Source organism: Haliotis rufescens, unplaced genomic scaffold (genome assembly GCF_023055435.1).
Source record: "Haliotis rufescens isolate VD_foot unplaced genomic scaffold, xgHalRufe1.0.p SCAF_5, whole genome shotgun sequence".
In the NCBI taxonomy this organism is placed as follows: domain Eukaryota; kingdom Metazoa; phylum Mollusca; class Gastropoda; order Lepetellida; family Haliotidae; genus Haliotis; species Haliotis rufescens.
The window spans coordinates 58,976,253-58,988,571 of record NW_025964223.1 but is presented as its reverse complement, the minus strand read 5'-3'; the positions used below and the strand labels follow the sequence as shown (position 1 = coordinate 58,988,571).

At 42.9% G+C, this 12,319-nt stretch overlaps 1 protein-coding gene across 1 annotated transcript in view; it reads left to right on the top strand.

Moving 5' to 3' along the window:
* Positions 1-2,335: 2,335 nt before the first annotated feature.
* Positions 2,336-12,319, top strand: part of LOC124140318 — an 18,924-nt gene continuing 8,940 nt past the window's right edge. Inside the window, exons 1-3 of the mRNA XM_046507838.2 lie at positions 2,336-2,490; positions 11,198-11,334; positions 11,681-11,737. Of these exons, the coding sequence (XP_046363794.2) occupies positions 2,430-2,490; positions 11,198-11,334; positions 11,681-11,737 (255 nt within the window). The 5' untranslated portion in view covers positions 2,336-2,429. The remainder of the gene's footprint in view (positions 2,491-11,197; positions 11,335-11,680; positions 11,738-12,319) is intronic.

Sequence of the window (12,319 nt, the reverse complement as noted above, 5' to 3'; positions counted from 1 at the left end):
TCACTTCGGGCTTTCCTCCCACATTAAGCTGACACGCCCGTGATATGACTGGGATACTGTTAAAAGCGGCGTTAAACCCAAATCACTCACTCACTCACTGAACATCAGCCTGTAACTAGTGACAACTGATAGAAAGAAGAATGCCTTACATGCAACAACTGGCTGCAGGGTATGTACAATCACTTTAACTTAAATGTTGGTCTCTGTAGTATAGTCTCGAACTGGATTGATGCACTCCACAAAACAATATGAATGTTGTCTTCCATATACAAATGTGATTAAAAGTTTATTCACGACCATCAAGTTTATTCATCCATCGACGGGGATGAATGCAACCATCGTTTAATTACATCACTTCCTCAAATATGAACTTCCCCCGCCGTGATATTGCTGGAATATTGCTAAAAGCGGCGGAAAACCAAACTCACTCACTCACTCACTCAAATATGAACTCGAGGTCATTCCTGTCACAGCAAACACGACGAAAGTAGAGACGTTTTGAATACCACTAAAAAACTCGAACATATGCAAATAAACATGACCCGTCGAAATTCTTGTTTTGAGTTCACTTGTTTAATAACACAATTATCAACTACGCTTTGTGTTATATGCTTTGGGCAACAAAACCACCTCTTCTCAGGTGAGACAGGTGACAGCGAGAGCGTGCACGAGTTGGAATGTGACAGAATAATTTTAAAAACTTACATGTTGTGGGATCCAGTGGTATAATTAGTCATGGATATTAACTACATGTTGCCTGGTCATGTGACCTGGCCTTTAAATAAAAAGTCATACAGGTCACGTGATGCCATGGAACACATAACCAACAGGAAGAATGAGAAGTTTGTTGGTTGGTTGGTTGTTTTACGCCGCACTCGGCAATAAACGCAGGATATATTCTGCGCGCAATGCGTTTTGTCTGCTAATGTCAGGACATCGGGCGCAATGCGTTTTGTCTAGGGTAGACTAGGTCTTCAAAAACCCAGGCTTGCCGTAACATGCGACTATGCTTGTCGTAAGATGCGTTTTACGGGATCAGGTGGTCAGGCTCACTGACTTGGTTGATGCATGTCATCGTATGCCAATTGCGTGGATCGATGCTCGTGACATCAATCACTGGATTGTCTGGTCCAGACTCGATTATATACAGGCCACCCTCATATAGCCGGAATATTCCTGATGCGGCGTTAAACAACAAACAAACAAACAAACAAACAGAAGCCCAGGATTGCCTCGCTCATTCTTGAGTCCATGACTGAATGCTTCACTGATGTATGAGACCAACTAATCTGTCCGCCTAGACGACTCTGTTCACGACCAAGAAAAGTTGTCATCCATTAACGACGTACCTTAAATGGTGTCAAAACGGGGAACCTGTTCTGAGCCAGAATGTCTATGCAATGTAAGATGGTCTATTCCCAGCAGACTACTGCCCATCCTATACCCAAGCATCCGACGCTAGCTACAATGGGTAACGGACCCCGCATTCCGCGACTGAAAAACGACACCATCCCAGACAATACGTGACCAGGTAAACAGGTTTTTCTCCCTTGCACGAGTCCAGGTAGAACAGTCGACCAGAGACTAGAATCGCAGTCAAGGAGACAAAGCCACAGAGGAAAACTTCATTGATTACGGACTATGGCTCTGGCTTTCTCCGTCAATTATTTATTAAACAACAATCGGACAGAACAAAAGTCCTCCAAATTGGGGTAATATGGAGAGTCGATCATACAACTGTTGTATTCCATTGGAAGCTATAAAACCTATAAGCAGAGAGGCAGAGAAACAAAAAAACAGTAATAAATAGCTATGCATGTTCCCCCGACTGTAAGCTGATCATATGTGACGCAGATTGCATACAATTATCGCGACCACTGCACGGGTATAATCATGGTTTTGTGTACAATTTGCTGCGTCATGGTGGTGTCTAACGAGGATAAAATCACAAAAACATTCACTAAAATATGTTTACACCAATACAGAATTCCGACACACAAACAAGCCTTCGTAATTACCTCCAAGACTTACACTACTTGTCCTGCCATAACAGTTTAATAGGATGTATGACCAGAGGTCAAAATGCCTTGTATCAAATCAAACCTGAAGTCCAGGCGCTACTGGTCACAGTGACTGCTGTGACAGATGCCCTCCTGACTAGAAAATGTACCCCACAAGCATTGTCAACATATATGAAAGTTTTCCTCTTCGTAAAGAGTTGTTTCCAGGTGTACGTGCGATTAAGTACTATTGAGCAATCCCGCGTCAACACATGTGCACGAAGTTGTGTTGCAATGCCGGAGCGCTTTAATCACGTGACCACGTGTTATTTCTAGGATGACCTATTTAATCGGATTCTCGGCGAGCCTGTCACATCGGCCATTCCACACAGCTACTTCGCAACTGTCAGTCGGGATTTCTTATTCAACATGACCAAAACAAAGATAAACATCGCCAATGGAGTAATCTGCGCCATAGTGATTGGAGCAGGTATGTCATCTTCTCGTCTATCAGTATAGAACCATTGCATAGAACCAAAACAATTTTACCGCTCTATGAAACCTGCTATTGCTCAATACGTGACTCTTATCTCGCCTTTAATATTCCTGATGCTGGATGGTTTTGTTTTCGTGATAAACATATATTCCCCAATCTTGGTGCAGGACTAAAACTAACTGTATTATATAAATATATATTGTATCGTATACACAAACTACACGTTACTCTACACATCTAAATGTGACTGTGATTGATTAAATGGTCAATATGTGTTAGTTTGGACGGTGTACACAACACGTGACAAGAAATTCAAGGAATTTTAGAATAATGCGAAGGAATGGTTAGAAATACTTTAAAGTGAAGCTTAGGCGTGGCCGTGTTGAAGGAAGACCGCCCTAGTTTTAGAACTACGCCATAGAGGCCCACATGTCGTTAACTTAAAACAGAACAACTTTGAACTAGCATATGCATTATCCAAAGTATGAAATGATATCGATTTGTAAACCTGCATATTGCCCCATAATCTGAATACATCATTTGGTTTTGATGGTCTCGTATTCTATACTGTGCCCCACATGATCGTGTAACTAATAATAACGGACAAACTCGCAGACGAGGCTAAAAGAGCTTTTATCGTCTAGCAACTGTGCTGGTAACTTACTTACATTCTTGTTGAGGAAATTATAAATATTTACAGTGTTTTCAAGAGTCGTGTGATACAGCACTTCACAGTCTGCTGTGTTATCTAAGATAAGGCGTAATTATAAACAGGTTACTCGGCCTGAGGGAGACATGCAAGACTTTGTACAAACTGCTTGTTCGTTATCTTAACCTTGAGTCAGGGCGGATTTGCCCATAGGGCAGGAAATGCTTAATTGTTGTATATGTTCTGTGGTACGGGACTGTGTGAAAGGGGCCTTTTGTTTGCTCAGTGTTCATCAGACCTTCTTGGACGCTATATGTCCTCTGTACACGGCATACTGTACAACCTGGGATGGGGTCTTGGGTCTTGGGCTGGGGTTATGGGCTGGGGTCTTGGACTTGTTTGGGGTCACATCATATGTTTTCTGCCTGAAGCTGAGAATGAAGACGTGATTAGTGACATACATATACACATAGCTGTGTAGGATAGCTAGATATTTATCATAAAATAACACTGATGAAGACTGCAACTAAATACGTTTTCTGGCTCATTATTGTTATAAATATATCACAATGTTTCAATGTTTATCTACATTATATGTAAAGCACATTATTTTTCCTTTAGATAATTTACACTTCATAGCCATACCACTACTATCCATGAATGATTTCTCTGAATTTTTGTAAAAATCAAGAATTCAAAATCTTTCTCATTACCTACCCTGTACATATTTCAAAGCTGCTAAATGAAAATGTTTTGTTTACATATTTCATCTGATAATACAAGAGACCCCAGCCCATAACCCCAGACCCCCCTCACCCTAGGTTTTACAGTATCCCCTGCACACTCGGGCACAACTTACACAGAAGACAACAACGTTGTTTAAGTGCTAAACCAATGTCTGTGACATGTGATACGCTAGTTTTTATCCGTTCTCAGATTAACTGAATATGATATCCGTTACCCGTTCGTACATTTTTTGACTTTGTTTAAAACCTATGTCCCCATCAGTGGGTAAGCTAGTATCTGCAATTCCAATTTACAGACGTGTTACCATCTATCACTGACATTTGGCCAGTGTGTGGTATTGAATGTCCCACGACGGGTGCCGTTTTGTTTCTATAGCATGTTCATTGCTTGGGACACCAGAACATCGAGACGGCCCCACATGACATTCACTAATGGTTATTGCTCTGGCATTATTATTTCATAAACCTCAGTTATGTAGATCAGGCATCAAATATAACAAGGTTGGGACAGCTTGAGCTGACGCTTGAGGTTGTGATTTTATTTCATGCCAAACGCACTATTGACTGCGTCCAATTGTATTTACTCCTTAAATCTCCGAAAAAGCTTTAATCGTTAACCTTGTTGTTAACGCAACAGCCAAAATGACCCCCCCCCCCCCTCTTTCCCCCCGAAATTATATATATAAAATGTACGCGGATGAACCGAACTCCACCCACATTGTGATAATGAATGTGCAGGGAAGACTAAATCTGCGTTGGGTGTCGGCTTGACAGCGACGACATAAATACGGAGTTATAAACTGTAAAATCGTGAATGCATGGCCATTCTTCGCTTTAATAAAGCGAACAGAACATAGCCCGTTCACTTTGTGACACGAGCCAGTGCAACAACAGCAGTCCTGGTGAAAACGTAACACTGCTGCATATTATATTTCGTTTTCCATAAATATTGAAAATCGGATTGGTCTCCGATACTTTGTAGATGTTATAATTAACAATTCACAACACACACACAGATAATGAAAACAATATTCAACACCGATAAAAGGAATGGCATGTAGTTTCCTTGTTGACTGTACTCATAACGTTTGACGTCATGATCCATTATCTGCATTGAATGAAGACATCTGGTGTTGCCTCACATAGTGACGTACACCACTGTTTGACGAAATGTAAATATACAGTCAGCGTAGGGGGCTACGGCCGGGTCAACACACCTCTCACCGCATGCCATATATAGCCATATCAGAGGAAAAAAGAAAGGGAGTCGACATATCTATCATACATGCCAACTAGGAGAAATCTGACATCGCATTTAACCAGGATCTATGCAATAGAGATATTCTTAAAATACACCAACCAGGATCTAGGCTACAGAGATAATCTAAATAAGGAAAGGCGATGAGTCAACAAGGATGGGTTGTCATTTGCATAACCCCTTACAGAACTGGTCGTCAGCAACCCATGAATGTCTGCTAATGTCAGTACATCACAAGACCCGTAAAGATCCGGGGTAGAACTGGTCTTCAGCAACACATGATTGTCTGCTAATGTCAGTACATCACAAGACCCGTAAAGATCCGGGGTAGAACTGGTCGCCAGCAACCCATGATTGTCTGCTAATGTCAGTACATCACAAGACCCGTAAAGATCCGGGGTTGAATTGGTCGCCAGCAACCCATGATTGTCTGCTAATGTCAGTACATCACAAGACCCGTAAAGATGCGGGGTAGAACTGGTCATCAGCAACCAATGATTGTCTGCTAATGTCAGTACATCACAAGACCCGTAAAGATCCGGGGTAGAACTGGTCGCCAGCAACCCATGATTGTCTGCTAATGTCAGTACATCACAAGACCCGTAAAGATCCGGGGTTGAATTGGTCTTCAGCAACCCACGATTGTCTGCTAATGTCAGTACATCACAAGACCCGTAAAGATCCGGGGTAGAACTGGTCATCAGCAACCCATGATTGTCTGCTAATGTCAGTACATCACAAGACCCGTAAAGATCCGGGGTAGAACTGGTCGCCAGCAACCCATGATTGTCTGCTAATGTCAGTACATCACAAGACCCGTAAAGATCCGGGGTAGAACTGGTCGCCAGCAACCCATGATTGTCTGCTAATGTCAGTACATCACAAGACCCGTAAAGATCCGGGGTTGAATTGGTCATCAGCAACCCATGCTTGTCTGCTAATGTCAGTACATCACAAGACCCGTAAAGATCCGGGGTAGAACTGGTCGCCAGCAACCCATGATTGTCTGCTAATGTCAGTACATCACAAGACCCGTAAAGATCCGGGGTTGAATTGGTCTTCAGCAACCCATGATTGTCTGCTAATGTCAGTACATCACAAGACCCGTAAAGATCCGGGGTTGAATTGGTCTTCAGCAACCCATGCTTGTCTGCTAATGTCAGTACATCACAAGACCCGTAAAGATCCGGGGTTGAATTGGTCTTCAGCAACCCATGCTTGTCTGCTAATGTCAGTACATCACAAGACCCGTAAAGATCCGGGGTAGAACTGGTCTTCAGCAACACATGTTTGCCGTTAAAGGCGACCTTACTTGTCGTACCACGCCATGTACGGGATCGCCGTCGACCTAATTGATGCATGTCATCGTATATCTTTCAGGTATATGTTCGAGTATGTAAGACACGTTGTTAACTGAAGCGTGACCTAGACATGATGGATTTCGAAAAAATTATGTGACGCAATAGTGTCAGTTACGGAAAACCCAGGTATATGTTCGAGTGTGGTAGACGCGTTGTTAACTGAAGCGTGACCTAGACATAATGGATTGCGAAATAATTATATGACGCAGTGGTGTCAGTCACGAAAGTTCCAAGGCTTAGAAATCAACAAGCATAACAAGTTTCCATATAAAGCTTTGAATGGAAGAAGGAAAAAAAGGTTATGACGTTTAGAAAAGGGTGTGGTGGCCTGTGCAGTAGTGTAGCATGTAGTTTATGAACAAAGATTTTACCAAGAATGTATCAAGAACAAGCACTACGGGTAAATAACCCTCACCTCATCCCCAATGTCCAGCTTCAGTGGTCAACCGGCCGCTCTAACCTTTATGACAGCCGCTGCCCCGTACGTGACTCTCTCCTGCTGGCCATGGTAAATATAACATACATAAACTCCCTGTTAAGCCCCACATCCCACCAACGTCCCTTTGATATATATCATGCCGTTGACCCGTACGTGACTCTCTCCTGCAGGCCATGGTAAATGTACCATATATAAACTCCCTGTTAAACCCCACTTCCTGCTAATGTGCCCGTAGTGGCTCACTGCTTCTGCCTTGGTAATTTACCCAGCAGCTGTTATCTAGTTTGTGTTGATCAGAATGATATATTCAGCTTACTTACCTCAGGGAATATGTAAAACATATACTGAACCGCAAAAGAAACGTCACCTCAAGTAACATTGCATGAAAGGTCCGGAAAAATGAAATTTGATGATAAAAAAACAAAGCAGATGACAATAAAACCGATCGCCCAAACGCATGACGGCAACGGCCATGGTAACCCGATGCACGTGAGTTCCGTTCCCCATTTCTTGCCCTATAAAAAATCATCAAGATCGGATAACATTCATTCGTTTAATACAACATGAATTAATACAACATGCCAAGATTGACATGAAATCAGCAACACCAAGCCCTTGGACGATTGCAACCTGGACAAACCGCCCCGCAAGTAGCCAATGCATTTCAAGTCCACGTAAGGACCATATAAAGGCTCAAGATAAGGTACCAGACCACCAACACTACAGATGACCAAGGGTCACCACCCGACGTCAGGATCGTCAGATTGTGCGACAGCATCTTCAAAATCGCTTTGTTACTGCTGCTGAAACTGCTCGACAGACCATGGGGACACACCAGCGACACAGAGCGGACACCGTGCGTCGACGATTGACAAGCAGGCACCTCCACTGTCACAAGCCACACCGAGGACCAATTCTGACACCACGTCATCGTGTGAGGTGGAATTTGTCTTGCACAGTGGGTCGGCCCAGAGCATCGGTCCTGGGAGAGGCAATGGTGTCACAGCAGCTCGGTACATTGATCAAGTCTTGAGACCACGCGCCATACCTCATGTGGCACGTCGCCGCAACCACGAGTTTCAGCATGATAACGCCCGTGCCCACACTGCGAGAGCAATAAGAGAATTCCTCTAGCAGAATGGCATCAGAACCATGCAGTGGCCTGCCCTCAGTCCCGATTTAAATCCCATTGAGCACTTGAGGGACGAGATTCAAAGACAGCTAAATGACGTCCGACCAAGGCCGACAACTGCAGCTGAACTGCATCAGGCGTTCCTCAGAGCGTGGGCTCAAGTGCCTATGACCTTCATCAACCGCCTCATCCATTCCATGTATCGACGTTGCACGGCAGTCATCAATGCACATGGCGGACACACGAGATACTGACTTGTGATGCCATTTTCTCAGAGACTAGTGTTGTGTTTCACTTTAAGAACATTTGACACTTTAATTTCATCCTTGATGATTAGTTTTGCCAAGTTTCATCTATTTAATGTCTCAAAGTATGTTTACAGTGTTTGAACGAACAGTAAGGTTTCTCATATATCTATCCATGGTGACGTTTCTTTTGCGATTCAGTATATAAACTCCCTGTTAAACCCCAATCCCACCAACGTGCCCATGCTATGAGGCGTCTAGAAGGATGGTAACACCATTGTATTTTATTTCTTTAATGGCACACCTTTTTTAAAAATATAATGTCATGCATTCAATCATTCGGGCATGCCTGCACATACAGAATACTGCACCCAATCGTTAGATGCTATTTTTACGGAAGGAGTAGACTTTCTATGGTGGCTGACCGAGCGAAAACTATTACCTTTGTCACCAAGCTGAATCGATGGCGTTAAATTGAAGGGAAAACGACTGTTGTCGGGTGCATCACGTTTATATGCACAGAGCAAGATACTCCGACGTGTCTGTAATCTATATCTACATGGCAAATGATTATAGCTTGATATCCTCAGATCTATGTACAGCGCTAGCTAATACAGACAATAAAGCGAAATTGGAGCTGGTGACGTGCATGTTTGGTTAAATAACGTGTTGATCTTGAAGAAGTCTCGATATTTTTTTAAAATATTTAATGAATGGAAAAGAACTGTTTCAGCGTGATCTTTCATGCATGACGTTACATGGTTAGCAAGGTCACGGTTATTTGGTCACGAGTTATAAAACGAGTGCAACCTTGCAAGGCACAGGTGTGACGTACAGGGTTAGTGTCTCGCCACCTGCCTCTTCACCTTTGTTGAACGACACACTGAACTCGGTGTGTTAGTGCACGGCCTTAACGCATGATTCGATTCTCGGAAATGAAATTACTGAAGTCCACGTTGACCCGTCTTTGGGTTCTATGTGGGCGAGATGGAGCAACCGGTTATAGGTTTGCCTGAAACTTGATTACCACATTTGTCTCCAAAACATGACCAACAGTTTGTTTGTGTTTGGGTTTGGTAAATATCTTTATTAGCAATAAACATTTATTTAGATATCCTTGGATTTTATATCATTTGAGGGGGCACGGGTGGCCCTGCCGTCTAAGGCGCCGCAATTCGCTGTGCAGAGTTGCGTCCCTTAGGCACGCCAGAAACCTATGATCGTGGACTCGAATCCCGGTTCGCCCCGATTATGTTTCTAGGTTTGTCAGCACCATACCCGTGCTCGTTGGTTTCACCGAAGTGGTAAACGTCTGAGACCTGCATCACTTCGGGCTTTCCTCCCACATTAAGCTGACACGCCGTGATATAACTGGAATAGTGTTAAAAGTGGCGTTAAACCCAACTCACTCACTCACTTATTTCATTTGAAAAGCGACTTGCGCAGTAATATATGGGTTCAATAATATTTATAGTATAAATATTTGTGAAAATGACCCATGTATGCAGGTGAAATATGGAATATATACAGCATGTGCATATTTGAAGCAGTGATGCCAACAGGGTGTTGCAAATGATATGCAGGCAGGGGAAGCACACATTCACAGACACAGCCCGAATAAGTCCCTAGAGGCTTCATGCGCACAACTGACCTAGACGGACTCTGTGGATGAATAACCAGGGTCTGTTGAAGCCTTTTTTCCCAGACCACATTAACCCTAAGTGGCCCAAAGTATTGTTGTTGTCAGGGACATTCACTCTGATCATGTGTGTTGTCACGTGCCAAGCACAACACCTGCAGCACGTGCTTTTCGCGTTGATGTGAACACCAGGGTGCCTTACAACCTTAGCACTACGACTGTCGTAAGTCTATGTTAGGGTATGGGAGTTACGATCACCTTAGCGCTAAGATCGCTTTGTACAACGGCACCCCGGTGATTTTGGTATGTTCATGTGTGTGTGGTCAAGGCATGACGTCATCAGATTTTCTAAATCATCAGCGGCGTTTGTTTTACGCCGCTGTCAGGAATATTCGAGTGAGTGAGTATGGTTTTACGCCGATTTTAGCAATATTCCAGCAATATCACGGCGGGGGACACCAGAAATGGGCTTCACACATTGTACCCATGTCGGGAATCGAACCCGGGTCTTCGGCGTGACGAGCGAACGCTTTAACCACTAGGCTACCTGAGGAATATTAGAGACAGGTGATGATAGCCAGGGCCCACTTGCACAAAACGATCTTAGCGCTAAGACTATCGCAAGCCTACGTTAAAGTACGAGTGTTAAGATCATCTTAGCGCTAAGATCGCTTTGTGCAAGTGGTCTCAGTACGTCATAAACTCTTGGCAATCTAAACCAGTGGCTGACAGAACGAGCACCGATACCCGTAAGTGTTCCACGGTACTAACTGGAGGCCCCACATTGTGAGAGCCCTTTTTAGCTAGTTCATGCCACACACGTGGTGTCCTGGGGTCGATTCAGCCCCGGCCCCCACGGGGTCGGCAATTAGAAGACGGACATGATGCGTTTATCAATTAAATTATTGTTGATATTTACATTTGCCATGCAAAAGCCCGTTGCCTCCATACATTATTGTACTGTTATAACCATAGATAATCACTATGTTATGACATACGTAATCGCAATGTTCTACCATACATAATAGCACTGTTATAACAATTTATCATGATCGCGCTTTTATAACCATAATCGCACTGTTGTAACATACATAATCGCAACGTTATAACCACACATAATCGCACTGTTACAACATACAAAATAGTACTGTTATAACTAAGTGTTTCCTTTAAAAAACCCTCTCAGCGTATATAAGTCTTAGGTTTCTTTGACGTTATCATTATGTTTCCAGGAATCGCATTCAGCGTCTTGGTGTATATGCTCTTTGACAAGATTGTCCAGGCGACGCTGTCCAGTTTGAACCTCACCGGCGGTTTCAACGGCTATTCGGCGTATGCAGCATCTCCCGTATGGTCGATAGGCTTCGCTGTAGGTACCCTTCGTATACATTGTTACATGGCACTTTGGCTCTATTGATCCAAATACAAATACCATTAATTTGAGTTTAATGTTTTTAAACAGTAACCGTTTTTGACTCACAAAGCGATATGTTGTATTTAATTTCAAATATAACCATAAATTCTTAAAGAATTGTTTTGACTATTTTGTTATATCTCAATTACGAACACATTATTTTAATCATTTTTTTTCGAAGATTTGGCGGAAATCAATAATAGAAATTGCTACGTCATTAACGTAAATTTGTTGTAGCGTTATTTTTTCCATAGATCCTATAGTTTTCTTGCCTTGACCCGTTGACTTGTTTCCTCCACAGTTCATCATCCCTGGTCTTATCGGCGCTATAGCATCATGTGCACGATGCAAGGGAGGGGTGAGTAGCTATGCCGTTCCGTTTACAACCTTAATGTAACAGGTTACATCCTTATATAGCACTACAATGTAAGACTTTATTGAAGTAGGTTACAGTCTTACTGGAGCAGAACACAGCCTTATTGTAGCAGCTTACACCCTTATTGTAGCAGTTATACCCTTAACGTAACAGGTTACAGCCTTATTGTAGCAGCTTACACCCTTATTGTAGCAGTTATACCCTTAACGTAACAGGTTACAGCCTTATTGTAGCAGCTTACACCCTTATTGTAGCAGTTATACCCTTAACGTAACAGGTTACAGCCTTATTGTAGCAGCGTACACCCTTATTGTAACAAGTTTCATCCTTATTGTAGCAGGTTACAACCTTACTGTAACAGGATAAATCCGTACTTCGGTAGGTTACAGCCTTACTGTAACAGGCTGTGTTGTCACCGTGTGTTGTTTTGTCGGAGGTTACATTTTCAGTTTAGCTTTTAAGATCATTACCTAGTAGTAAGCATCACTACCTATTGTCTCCTCCTCCAGTATAGGTAAGATGATCCACTATGGCATGTGTATATGTGCAACAAGTCAGTATGTA